This window comes from Myiozetetes cayanensis, unplaced genomic scaffold (genome assembly GCF_022539395.1).
Source record: "Myiozetetes cayanensis isolate MyiCay16 unplaced genomic scaffold, myiCay2020 scf4, whole genome shotgun sequence".
In the NCBI taxonomy this organism is placed as follows: Eukaryota; Metazoa; Chordata; class Aves; order Passeriformes; family Tyrannidae; genus Myiozetetes; species Myiozetetes cayanensis.
In genome coordinates, this window is record NW_026087631.1 from 5,866,612 (window position 1) to 5,879,567 (window position 12,956).

At 41.2% G+C, this 12,956-nt stretch overlaps 1 protein-coding gene across 2 annotated transcripts in view; it reads left to right on the top strand.

The window, feature by feature from the left end:
* Positions 1-12,956, top strand: part of LOC126647073 (E3 ubiquitin-protein ligase KCMF1) — a 48,251-nt gene continuing 35,295 nt past the window's right edge. The window contains exon 1 of one of the 2 annotated variants that reach the window (XM_050328939.1): positions 1-198. In XM_050328939.1, the coding sequence (XP_050184896.1) occupies positions 183-198 (16 nt within the window). In that variant the 5' untranslated portion in view covers positions 1-182. Of the gene's footprint in view, positions 199-8,295; positions 8,384-12,956 lie in introns of those variants that run through there. The other variant, XM_050328940.1, reaches the window with a different exon arrangement.

Consider the following 12,956-nt stretch of genomic DNA (forward strand, 5'->3'; position numbering starts at 1 on the left):
AAGGGAAGGAGGAGGAGGGAGGCCGGCTCCTCGCCGCCTCTTGTGTTTTCGCCCCCTTCCCGGCCCAGCCCCGGCCCCTCTCCTCTCGCAGCGGGGCGGCGGCGGGGGGGCGAGGCCGCAGCGGCGCCCGAGCTGCCCGCGGGAGCCCTGGGAGGGGCCTGGGCCGCCGCCTCTGGACTAGGATGTCCCGACATGAAGGTGAGCGGCGCGGGGCGCCCAGGCCGCTCCCGGCGGCGGCGGCGGGGCCCGGCCCGGCGGCCTTGGGGGCCGATCATCATCATCATGGCGCCGCCGGCAGCGGGGCCCGGGGCCCGGCGGCGGAAGGAAGGCGAGGCCCGGGCGGGCGGGCCGCGCTCTGCAGTGTCATAGCGGGGCAGGCCGGTACGGCCCGTTCGCCGCGCGGCCGCGGCCGGGCGGGGCCGGGCCGCAGGTACGGCCGGCGGGGCCTCGAGCCGGCCCCGCTGCTCTGCCCGAAGGACGGGCGGAGCGGGGCGCGGCAGGCCCGGCCGCGCTGGGTGGGCGGCGGCCCCGGCGGCGGCGGCCCTGCCGACGTGTCGGCCCCGCCGTGGCGGGTCCGGCCGGGCCCGGGGCCTCGCTGGGGGCCGGGGAGCGGGGCCAGGGGCGCGGCGGGGCGAGCGGCCGGCGCGGCCTTGCCGGCGGGTGTCGCGTCCTGGCGGCCCCGGGAGCGGCCCGCTCCCCCTGTGCCGTGCCTTGCCTTGCGGCGCAGGAGGCCGATGCTGGTGTGGTAGTAGCGTGTTTTGAGGCCGCCGAAGAAACGTGTCCTGTGTGCTGCCTGCCCCCCTGGTCCCGCTGTGTTTACCGCCGTGGAGGAGTTCGGTTGGTAGTTCGGCGTTAGTCAGAAGGAGCAGGGTGGAGGAAGAGATGGAAGCTAAGCAAGGAATCTGTACAGGAAGAAGATGGGAGTGTGAAAACAGGAGAGAAAGTCGCTAGGTTTTTCTGTGCCTGTTTACCAGTGTGCCAAGTGTTTGGACTAGTGTTAAAATAAGTCTGTAAAAGCAGGGTTTGTCGTTTGAAAAGATAACCTTCTGCCATGTTGGGAACTTAATTCAGCACCTGTCTCCATTTTATCTTATCTAATTTTTAATTTCTCTGTTTAATCTTAAAGTGTTTTGACAAAACCATTTTAGGGGAATCCAGTATTTATGACTCATAATGCTGACTTCTAGTTAGTCGCTTGATGCTCGACAGTGGTGTGTATGCGATGCATTTTTGGTGTGTGGTGCAGTATTTTGCAGACTTTTGCAGTATTTTGCAAGTATATGTGCTTCCCTATCAAAGAACTGTCTTCCCTGAATCCACTAGCTCTTTTTTTGCTTGCTTGCTAAAGTTAAATTTAGTGGGAGTGCTACTTTCTGTTTCTCCCCTCCCCCTGCCCTCCATAAAATACATGTTTTCCCAAGAGGCTGGAGATGGATTTCTTTATGGTTAAAGATGCAGTTTTTAACTGAAATGAAATGAGCACTGATCACAGAGTTGTTGTTGGTGGTGGTGTTGTAGAACTACGCAGTCAGTAAGACTTTGCTGTGATGCATGTATCCATAAAATTTCTTTAAAGTGCATTAGTAGAATACAAGCTTTTCTAGCTTGAACAGGTCAAAATCATGGAAATGATATCATAGTGATATCACGTGTTGTTTTTTAGTGTTCTTCAGTGGTAAGTGCATGGACTGTTATAAAAGGTGTTGATGTGTGCTAAAAAGACATTTCAGTCCTGGAGTAGCCTTTTTAAGACAGAAAAAGTTTGAGGGTGGGTTTCCATGTAACAATGTTTCTGATGGAGAAGATTTTTTTGTAGCAGAGAAAATTACATTTCCTCTCTCAGATATTTGTTGATATTTTTAGTAGGAGTGACTGTTAATGAAATCAGGCTTAATATTCTCTTTCCGAAGCAGATTCATCAGTGATTGTTCTGTTTAGGCACATCTAGTTAGATAGAAAGGTAAATAGTTGTCTCTCTTGCCTGGTGAGTGTGAGTTTTGGTAATTTTTTTACCATGGATGTGTACTTCTCAGGTGTGGATGAGAACAGACTCATGTTCTGAAAACATGAGAAGACTGTGAGATTAAAAATGACATCTGCTACTTTGTCCTTGTGATCATTTTCATTAACGAACTAGTCTGTCTCTGAATTTCTCAATGATTCTCCTCTTACCTCACACTTCAGGTGTTTTGTTTTAGTCAGCTTTAGCTGCAGGGATAGAATATCATGTATTAGTATGGGGGTTGTGGTTTTCCAGCTTCGTGGAAAAGAGGTTTGGAGACTTGACTTTGGTAGAACTCTGGAAATCTGTAGAAATTAGATATTAAAAAAATAATTCATGTGTAAGGTCATTCATAGCTGACAGCTTTTGATCCAGTGTAACTAGTTAGGGGATGGCTGTCTTGGAAGAATGTGGCATAGAGAAAAAAGCAAGATTTAATCATGTTCAAGTGATTTTTTCTTTTTCTATGTGTTTCCTTTAAAATGGTCTATCTGCAAAGTTACAAAGATTTATTGATGGTTCTTGACAGCATCTGGATGCTGTACCAGTTTTATGATGGAAAAGGATTAAATACTGGAGAAGTTAGAATTCGAAAGTTGTGAAGCATCTGATGGAGACTTAAGCTTACTTTACAGCCAAGTTTCTTGACTTTTTCTTTGGTGTAATAATCTCTGCAGTTCAGTTGTTGGGGTGTTTGTGGTTGTTCGGTTTTGGGGGTTTTTTGGTTTTATTTTTTTTGAGGGAGACTTTGTTATACTTCGGAAAAATTCTGACCACAGCCTCCCTGTTCACTGTGCTCTCATTTCACACATGAACTCTAGATTCATGTTTCTGCCGAATTCAGGAAAATGGGCACCAACTAGAATTTGAATTTTTGATGCTTTTTTTGAAACTTTCATTCGGTGTTTAAGAGGCTTCGTTGGTAATGCTGTCAAGAGTTGAGTATTTATCACTTGCTATTGCTAGTCTCTTCTAACTTTTCAAATGCCTTTTAATTCTGTGATTTGGTGTTAAGAGACTAGCTACTCTCTGGTTTTGTAGAATGCAATATGAGGTCATCCCCTGGTCTTGGATTTCATGTTGTTCCCTTAGGAGCAGTGTGCTGTGTTTCTCTGGATTAGCCCCTCTGTGGTGGAGTATGTGGTGGTGTAATATTTGGGAGCCTACAAGGAACAGGTAGGTAACTTTTTTTTTTTCCTAATGCTCTAGAAAGTTTACCAGAAGATAGTTTGCTTATTAAAGATTATTTCTTTCTTTGGACATCCATCTGGCGATGATCTCTCCTGTGGCAGGAGACACCACCCAGGCCAGCACAAAAATACAGAATTGCCACTTCCAGTAGAAGACCACTTTTGCAACTTCTTTTGCAGAACTGGGTTACTGCAGCATTACTGGCCGGGCCTCAGGTTCCACACAGCTGGCAGCTCCAGAGGGCTTCCAGTGCCATTCCACCAGCATCACCTCCGTCTGGTGTGCTCTGCATCCCAAACCTAGTTCCATCCTTTTTTCTTATTCTTACTAAAGGGTGTAGTCTTTAAGCTTCAAAAAAACAGCGATAAGTAGTGGTGATTTTTGATGGTGCCTGTTTGTCAGCGGTTTTTGTGAATCAGCAAAACTCTGCAGTTAATCCTAGTCCCACATGTAGTAAAGTTGTGAACTGGTGGTGGTGATGCAGCTAGGAAGGGAGAGCTCCACGGAGTGACTGTGGAGTTTCCAAATGTTCTCTGCCGCCTTCAAGCTCCTTGTACTTCAGTGAGCTGATGTCTCGGTGCTCCTCTCTTGTGTGTGTATACATAAATGTGTTGCACAGAGATACTTACATCGAGTGGTTATTTGTAAGAGAAGGGTAAATAAGTAAACCTTAAAAAGAAATACACCAGACTTGGTCTTTGAAATTCAGTCCGTCGTAGTTGCAGGTGAATATGTACCAGCCACTTAAAAACAATTAATGTAAGGGTAATGGTAGCTCGAGTCCACTAGCAGAACGGTGAAAAATTGGGAGTCTGGGCTGGTGACATCTTCTGTATGCTCACAATACAAAACATAAACAAAACTTCATAACAAACTCCTTGAAAATGTTAAAAGCAAGAGTAATTTCTGCCCTTTGTAATTATGCAGCAGCTGTTTCATACCTGAGCTGCAGAAGGGCACTACAAACTTCTGAAAAGACAAATAACACTAAGCAGTCATGTGTAACTTAATACATCATGTAATGCTTGTTATAGAATTGCTACTAAATGCAGAATTAATATATTTTGGCATGTAAAACTTTTAATTCAGTTAACAAGACTACATATTTTTCATAGAAAGTAGTCAAGGTACTGTGTTGGTGAAGTATGGCAATTAATAATGAAACGTGCATCTGTGATAACCAGTTACAACTTGCTGCCTTTTGGTACTTACTTTGCTTACATATTCTCCAAATATGGAGTTTGCTATTTCACAATACAGAATAATAACAAATTCTTTTGTATGCTGCTGCCACTTCGATCTATTTTGTAGAAAATAAATCCAGATTAAGTTGTATGTGTAATACAAAACAGGTTTTTTGAATTTGCACCAGTACTCGAGTCTGATGGAACATTTTATAACTGTGTATGCAAAGTGCTTTATACTCCTGTTAGTTTTACTCTATGGTAGCATATGAATGCATCTAATTACAGATGTAGTGCAGTATCTGAAAATGAGCTAGTGTGACAATTGGACTGTTGAGAGCTGTGTTTAGACAAAAAATGTTCATGTTAAATATAAACAGCTGGAAATGTAATTAGAAATATTTGAACACAGTAATTTGCTTTATTATTAAACTGTTGTTTGATTTCAGTAGGAAACTGAATGATCATTTAATAATAAAAAGGGCTGGAAATGTAATTCATATTTTAACTGGAAAGATAACATACTGGTTTTGTGGAAGCTAGGTTTTCATTTTAAAAAAAGGTTTCTGGTTCTGATGGTTTAGGAAACAGGGTGTGAACCAAGATGCTGCTGTCCCTACTGAGTCTGTGAACAAGGTCCTCCAAAAGTGTTTGTAAAAGAGAGACCATTTTTTCTCCCAGGTGTTCATAAAAAGTAGTACCAGGGGGTCATGGGTAACAGGAGAAAAAGGTTAGATCTAAGTTATCTATGTTAAAAGGTTGGTAGCCGTATCTTAAGCAGAAAAATGGGAACAGAACAGTGACACTTTAACTGGTTTTGGGTGGGAGTGAAGAGAGAAGGCTAATAGTGAAAAAATATTGGTTTCAAATATTTGTTTGAACAGAGAGGGATTCAGGGGAAATTTATAGAGCCATGAAAATTGCTTGAGCAGTACTAGGCACATAAAATTCATACATGTTAAATAAAAAGAAAACCTTTCAAATACTTTAGCATGTTTATATTACTGATAGCGTTTGAGGGAGAATTGTTGGTGCCACTTGTTCATTGTTGTATCTTCATTGTTACCTTACTTCTGTTACTGTTAAATACAAAACCAAAGTGGTGGCTAATACAGGAAGTGTTAACACATTCAAGAAGTTTCTGGACACTGCAGCAGATTTGAAGAAACTTCGCTCAGGAATTGGGGTGTACCAGAGTTTGGCTGCAGGGACAGCAATAATTCAACCTGCTTTGCGTTATCTTCACGTTGCACACAGTTGCGTAGTGTGTACTCCATACCACCCCTGCCTCCTTTGAGGTTTGCAGGAGTGTTCTCTGTGTTAGACCACTTCTCAGTGTTTGGGAGTGTGCAGCGGACGAGCAGGTAGAGGTGTTACAGAAAGAAAGGACGGTCGAGGTGTTGGCAGTGGAGCTTTGTTGTGGAGAGCTGGATCTGCTGTCCTGTCTTGTGCTGCAGAGTTCATGTGAACTGCTGGGTAAATCACTTCAGCACGAATTCACAGGTAGCTGTTAGCTGTTCCTTTGGCTGTGAAGGCCTGACCTGGGGTTTTGGGATTGAGCATTTGTACCTGCAACTGTAGTAACTGAACGGTGAGCTTTGAAAAAAAACCCACTTAATTGTAGAATATCAAGGATTCTGAAAAATCCATCCTTTGGCATCTTGAGTTTGGTGGCTGGGTTCAGTGGATTTAGAGTTTTTACATGCCTTGGTTTCCCTCTATTTCAAGAGAATGAAAATACTGCTCAAGAAGTGCTCTTAAAGTTAATTTGTTGATGTTTGTGCTGCACTGAAATGCAATAGAGAAAATGCTTGCAAGGAGAAGGCAGTGAGAAAATCCATAGTCAGTGTGAATTTTTTTGAAGTATGTGATAACTAAGAGCTCAGACTGTCAAATAGGGACAAAACAGACTTTCCTGTTTGTTTACTGAACATCATACATACTGGTGCACTGAGTAAGGTGGTATTTTTGGAGAAAGGAATCTAATTGTGTTTGGTAGCATTACCAGTTAATTCTGACTGTGGATATATATATGTAGGGATATATATATCTCCCTATATTCTAGGGATATATATTTTTTAATATGGGTAAGGTTGTGAACTTTCATAGTTTTTGTTCTCGAAATAACTCGAGCTAAATCCTCCACATGCAGTGTATTCTTCCCTGTACAGGAGTTAGAACAGATGAGTGGGTTTGGAAGCTGTCGATTCTGAAAACAGGGACATAACAGAGAAGGGGTATAGGCAGAAATGTTGCTCACTCATACAGAAACAACATTATTAAGGTACTGTGAGCAGTTTGGACACACGGAGTTCAGAGAACTCAAGCAGAGTGCTGTTAGTGACTCAGGGTGTGTGAGGGGGAATTACTGCACTGACAGAAACTGAAAAGCTGTTTGCCTCAGAAATGCTGATATAGAATCTGAAAAAAAGGCATCATCTGCATAAGATGTAATCTCTTATCTCCCTTTTCAAATAGAAGAAGAAATTTCATTAATTCAAAAGGGGGAATAAAACTGAACTGCTCTTTCATACACCATGTAATGACAGTGTGGAGAATTTTTTTCACTGAATGTTCTTAAGGCTACCTCATATCCAGATTGAACAATTAAAGCTTTGGATTTTATCTTAAACTTTCTACTCCAGGTCTTTTGTCTATCTCAGATTCAGGTGTGGCTGTTAAGGATCTTAAGTTTTAGGTCCCTTTGCCTGAAGCATCACTTGAGCATCTAGTTTGAACTTACTCCTATGGAGTTTTTCTATATCTAGTCCACAGGGTTATCCAAATTTTTATCTAAGCATAGCATTTTGACAGTTAATTTTGGTGCACTGAAATACGAGCATTTTGAATTCAGTGTGGAGCATAGAGACAAGCTTGTTAGTTTCACTGTTTCAGAATAGAATATATGTGTAACCCAACTTTTCATTTACTCAGTTTGGAAGCAAGGTCTGTGCCGAGTGAAAATTGTGAGACAGCATCATAGAAGCCCCTAAGTTATTTATCAAAGGCGAGTGCAGGTGATGGCTTGAAGTTATCTGTTCTAGTTCGGAATTAACTTTTAAGTATGAATAGAAGTTGTCACTGGAACTTCTGACATATTAGGAGAAAATGGCTCCCCCTGCCAGTTTTTTTCTGAGAATATGGTTTGAATGGGTGATAGGGAGAGGATGGATTTATTTGGTAATTTTTGTCTTCTAATGTTAAAATATTTGTAAAAAATATTAGGCTAAGTCTGTGATTTGCTTCTGTATGAGAATTCCTCTTCTTATTGCTCATTTCTCACCCTGAAGTGAATTTCCTGCACGTGTTAATTCTTTCTGCTGTGATTGTTTTATTTGGAGCTTCAAGGAGACTTTCTGTAAAAGTCGCCCCTTTTTCAATTGGAGACCTGGGTAAAACTTTTTTTTTAGATTAAGCATGGAACCTGGACACGAGAGACCATGATGTCTTTCCTATTTGCACATGGGATATTAGGTGGAGATAGGTGTCTTTCCTATTTGCACATGGGATATCAGGAGACACTCAGGAGAGTCTCCTACAGGTAGGAGTTGGTCTTGAACCCCATTGCAGTTTTATCAGTGCAAGGCCATCCTTCCAAATTTTTTACTCCTTGGGACATTTCACTAGCATATACTGTTTGCAGCTGTCACTTTATACAGCTTTCCTATACTATTTAAAATTTGTTTTTACTTTCAGCATTTGTATAATTTCATTTTTCTTAAGATTCTATTTATCCTATTCCACATTGATTTGTATTATCCCACTGTCATCACTGACAAAAATCCAGCCGAAGAAAGACATTAAACAAAAAAAATCATTTTTAAAAAAATACTGCAGAAGTAAGATGAAACAACAGATAAAGTTTTAAAAAAAATTATAACTGCATTTTTTTTTCTTATCTCAGGTCAGATTTGGTCTTCCCCCACCACTTCTGCCACTTCCTGGTGCCAGATTCTTTTTGGGAGGCAATGTTTCTTGTCTTGACTGACAAGAGGTGCTGTCTCTGGTAGGATAAATTATCTTCTTTGCTTTCTTTCTTTTTGTCTTTGATCTCTTATCTTTTACCTCATACTTTGTTGTCACTATTCTTTTTTCCCTTTGCTGTGCTCTCCCTCTCTTGCCTTCCTCCTTTGAGTGCTCTGGGGTGGGATTTTCAAAAACACCTGGGGAAGCTGCAGACCCACATCGGGTTCAGGTGCAGTAGAAGTTTAATGCCTGCCTCTGTAAGCCTCTTTGAAAAGCAGAGCTCTGGTGTTTCTTGGTAGCACAACTAGCCCTCGCTTATTTCAGAAAACAGCTGTTGCTGGAAAGGTTTTTTAGGCAATGCTTTCTTTGGCCAGTTACAGAGATGAATTTGTGTTTTGTTGTTTTTTGGTTTTTTTTTTTTTTTTTAGTTAGCTGATGAGATGAGGTGTCTTTAGTAGTGAAGATTTAACTAGGTTATGACTGATGTATTCTTTAATTGTTGAGGAGAGTCATTGTGTAGTAAACTCTTCAGTGACAATTGATTCCTAGTGAAATGCTGTTTGCTGTCAGCTTATTGGTACTAAAGCAGCCACTATTCTTGGCTGAAGGTGATTTCTAGTGGCCTGCTCTGTTAGACTATATTTATTCTAAAAAGTTTAAAGGATGAGGTGAAATATTTACATATAAACAGCGTACAAATTAGCATAAATTAATGCGACAGAGGAAAATATACATATTCATATTAGGGTTGTAGTTTTAAACCGATTTCTCGACCAATATTCAGACCAAACATGAGTTGCTTTCCGGGTGCTTGACAGTATGGCAGGAACTTCATGGCAGCTTCTGGAAAATAAACACCTGGGCGTGTGCCTAGAACAACATTAGAATTACTTGGCAGTTGAATAGAGGAGTCCTGGAGGTTGGAGGACGGTGCTGTGAGCTGTGTTAAACAGGTGGTGCTCTCTGTACTTGGTATAGGTACCTCAAGTATCCTAGCTCCAGCAGCAATAGATCACACAAGATTTTCAAGGTCAGAAATGCGCTAGGATATAGTCATGAAAGGACTTCTTGTGTGATTGTCAGTAAGTGCTGTCTTTACCTCCACAGAAATGATTCTGATGAGAATCTGTGTTCAGTTCTACTGGAAATATGTTTTTGCATAACTTAGCTCTGTGTGTGTGTGTGTGTGTATTAGCTTAGGATGCTTAGGAATCAATGTTCACCTGGAATGAATTTTAAACTGCTGTGAGTCTTGGCAATAACCATTGTCAGTTGGACTTTCTTTTTTGATAGAATGAAATTAGCTCTGAAGAAATCCGTGGTTTGGGCACAAAGGCCTGTCACATCATTTTTCACTTCAACGAAGCAAATGTTTGAATTATTGCAAATGTTTGCATATGCTTTTAATACAGGCAGCAATACTGAAGTGTACCTCGTACAGCTGGTGTTTAGTGTACAGCTGTTATTTGTACCAGAATGCAGGCCGAGGTGGGGATTGTCTCTGCAAGTGGAAAATCTCTGTAGTGCGAAGAACCTTGTGATCCACTGAAGAAATGGGTCTGTGAGAGCAACTTCAACAGCAGTAATAGTGCTGGAACATAGGTCACATCTGGACTGACACAGCTGTGCCATTGCAGTTTCCAAGGTTTCTTCTGACTGTCTTTACTTTCCGAGAGTAAATAAGGCCACTAATTTCAGCACCCGAATTATTGATACTATTGTTTTTCAAGTACCCAAAGCAGACTCTCTAAACCTAGCTGTGGAAAATGAGGTAAGAGATGATGGAAAGAGAATTCAGGATGCCCTTGAAGAAGGACACCTAAGCTTTGCAAAAGTAAGCTATAGAGAATGCAGAGCTTTCTACGTCATGACTAAGCTTTTTTCAATCTAGATTTGAATAAGGTAGCTCAGATGATCTTAATTTCATACCTGTCTCCTGCTATGGTTTGTACTGTTCTGATAAGATGAAAATGTCATTAAGTGTGGTTTGATCTCTGTGCAGATGGGAATCAGTCACTTCTGCTGTAAATGATGACCTGTTGATTATATTAATTAAATACCTCGTAGATTTAAGGAGATGGAGTAGAAACTGTAGGGAATGTCTTGACCCTGGAATAGGTCAAACACATTTTCAAGCTCTCTTCTCCTTTGGTTACCTTCAATTTTGGAAAAGTACAAAGGGGAATAAACCTATTTGCCCTCCTAAATTCAGAAAGAATGTGTGGTGTGATCTGTAGGTACCTTTTCTGAGGTTGCTTTGCCATAAGGCTGTGAAATACCACGCAGGATCTGGCATTACATACACTGTTCCTTATTCTGAAAGACTGTTGTGAGGAGTGGAGGAAACAACTGGAGATTTTGCTATAGAAGAGTGGCTTTGGAAGTGAAGATACACAAGTGAAGATTTCTCAGAATATAACCTTGTCTTTATAGTGAAAATACTTGAATAATTGACTGTTATTAGTCAATTATTTAGTGGTAGAGGCTGCTGTTGATAACATTCTTGCGCTGTTGCGAACTGCTGTCTGAAGTTTAGTTAGAAGCAAACAATCGGCAAGATTCAAACTCAAGTTTAACTGATGTTACATTAAAAAAATAAAAGTATAAATGGAAGATTTTAACGGGTTTTGGGGTTATTTTGGGGTTATTTTATTATATCTGTTAGAATATTATCCAGCTCTTAAGTATTGGAGCCAGTTACTGGGAAGTGTCATTACTCTACCTGAAAACTCAGTTAATATTTTGTTCCTGGAAGCATTACAAATTAAAGGAAAGTGACCAGAGAGCGAAGGAATGAATTGTTGAGAATTCCATGCCAGAATACGTTTATTCAGCAAAGAATGAAGTACTCTGAGGTGGTAATCCATGGAGATGCAGGACTCCAGACTCGAGCTTTGAGGAATATGATTATGTATTTTTTCAGAGCGAGTATTTCAAGTCAGCTGCTGATGAACACTCTTTGTAGAACTTGCATTAAGCATTGTGTTGAGCTTCTTCCACGCCTATTTTTCCTTTCTTCTAATGCTCCTCAAAAATTAATTGCTTTTCAAGAAAGCAGCCACTTCCTTAACGTTTGTAATAGGACATTGCATTAAATGTCCCTAATTGGTAAGATGACACTGCCTGTGCACTCTTGCACAGTGCTCAGCATTTGGAGATCTTAGTAGTGCGTAGCAATTTAAAAGGTCCATACTGTAGTTTGTTCCAGTTAATCCAAAAACTCGAGAGAAGCTGCTGGGACTCAGGGATGTGTCAGAAATTAGAAACTGCAGAGGAAATGCTTTGAATGATCTGATGACCTACATTTGGGATGGAGCAAACCTTAGGGGTAAAGAAGACTAAAGAAGTTGTGTGTAAATAATAGAGTCGTTTTGTTTTCCTCCTGCAGCAATTGTAAAGTGTCTTCTAATGGTATGCAAGAAAAATGGACTCAATGCTGACTCTGCCACAGGCTCTAATGTACAGCAGTTGGGTCTGCTACCTGCACTGAAGGATGTCTGCAAATCAAAAAAAAAAAAACGCTTACAAAAGTCCAACTGTAAAATATATTTTATGTGGAGAGTATTTCAGGTACATTGCCAAACCTCCACCCTGAAAAACCTTATGCTCTGATAGAACTGTAAACTTTGTGAAGGTAAGAGGTGCTGAGAGGTATATCAGTGAAGTAAGGTAGCTGCGAGCTCTAGCACACCCAGAAGTGCCTGGAAGGAAAGTAGTTAATGTTTACTTTTACTTGTAATACCTGGTATGTTGTAACAGTTGATAGAGAGCTGAGAAAATCTGTTAAAATAACAGTTGGCTTAAAAACTGTACAGGAACGTGGACATCCTGTTCAGCTAAACAGGCTGAAGGTGTCTCTTCATCTGTGAACCCCAGCGACACCACCTAGGGGACTGCCAAGGGCAGTGGATGGAGTTTCAGGCTCATACCAACCCCACTTCATGGGTATCTCTAGACTAGAGGACTTGCTATTCTCGTGGTAGAGCTGGTTGCGTTTGACACGCGTTCCCAAATCAAACATGAGGATCAAAAACACTGTGCAGTAAGGCAGTCTTAAAAAACTATTTGTGTTTAAAGAAGGTACTTCTTTATGCAAGTTTGAGGGTGAGTGATTTTGCTCATAAAGGTTCAAGAACTTGAAAAGGTAGCTTAGTGGGTGAAAACCACCTTTGTGTGGAATTGAAGCGGAGTCCAGTGGGCAGTGGAGAACAGAGCTTTTAAGTTAGTCTGAAAATGTAAAGGAAAAGTTATGTGCTTCCAAGAGGCAGAAATTGAGGAAAACAGTTAAAATATCTATATGTCTACCTTCCCCTACTTCATTATCTAATTTTTCTTCAGTAGTATCTTTGTATTGTAGCACTCAGAGATTTTTTTTTGGTAATAGACTGATCTTTTAAAAACTTTTCTCCGTGAAATTCTATCAGATTTCTTTGTTACAGTTAATATTTCCTTTATCCTTAAAGTAGTGTGTCATGCATTTTGTAACTGTAGCATGGTATCTGAACCTGTAGTAGGGAGTAATGGGAGTAATGAGACCTACTGGGTGTTTGGCCCTCCCTCTCCTTTTTTCTTAAATCATGAAGTGAGGTATGTTTTACATGTTTTGATAAAAT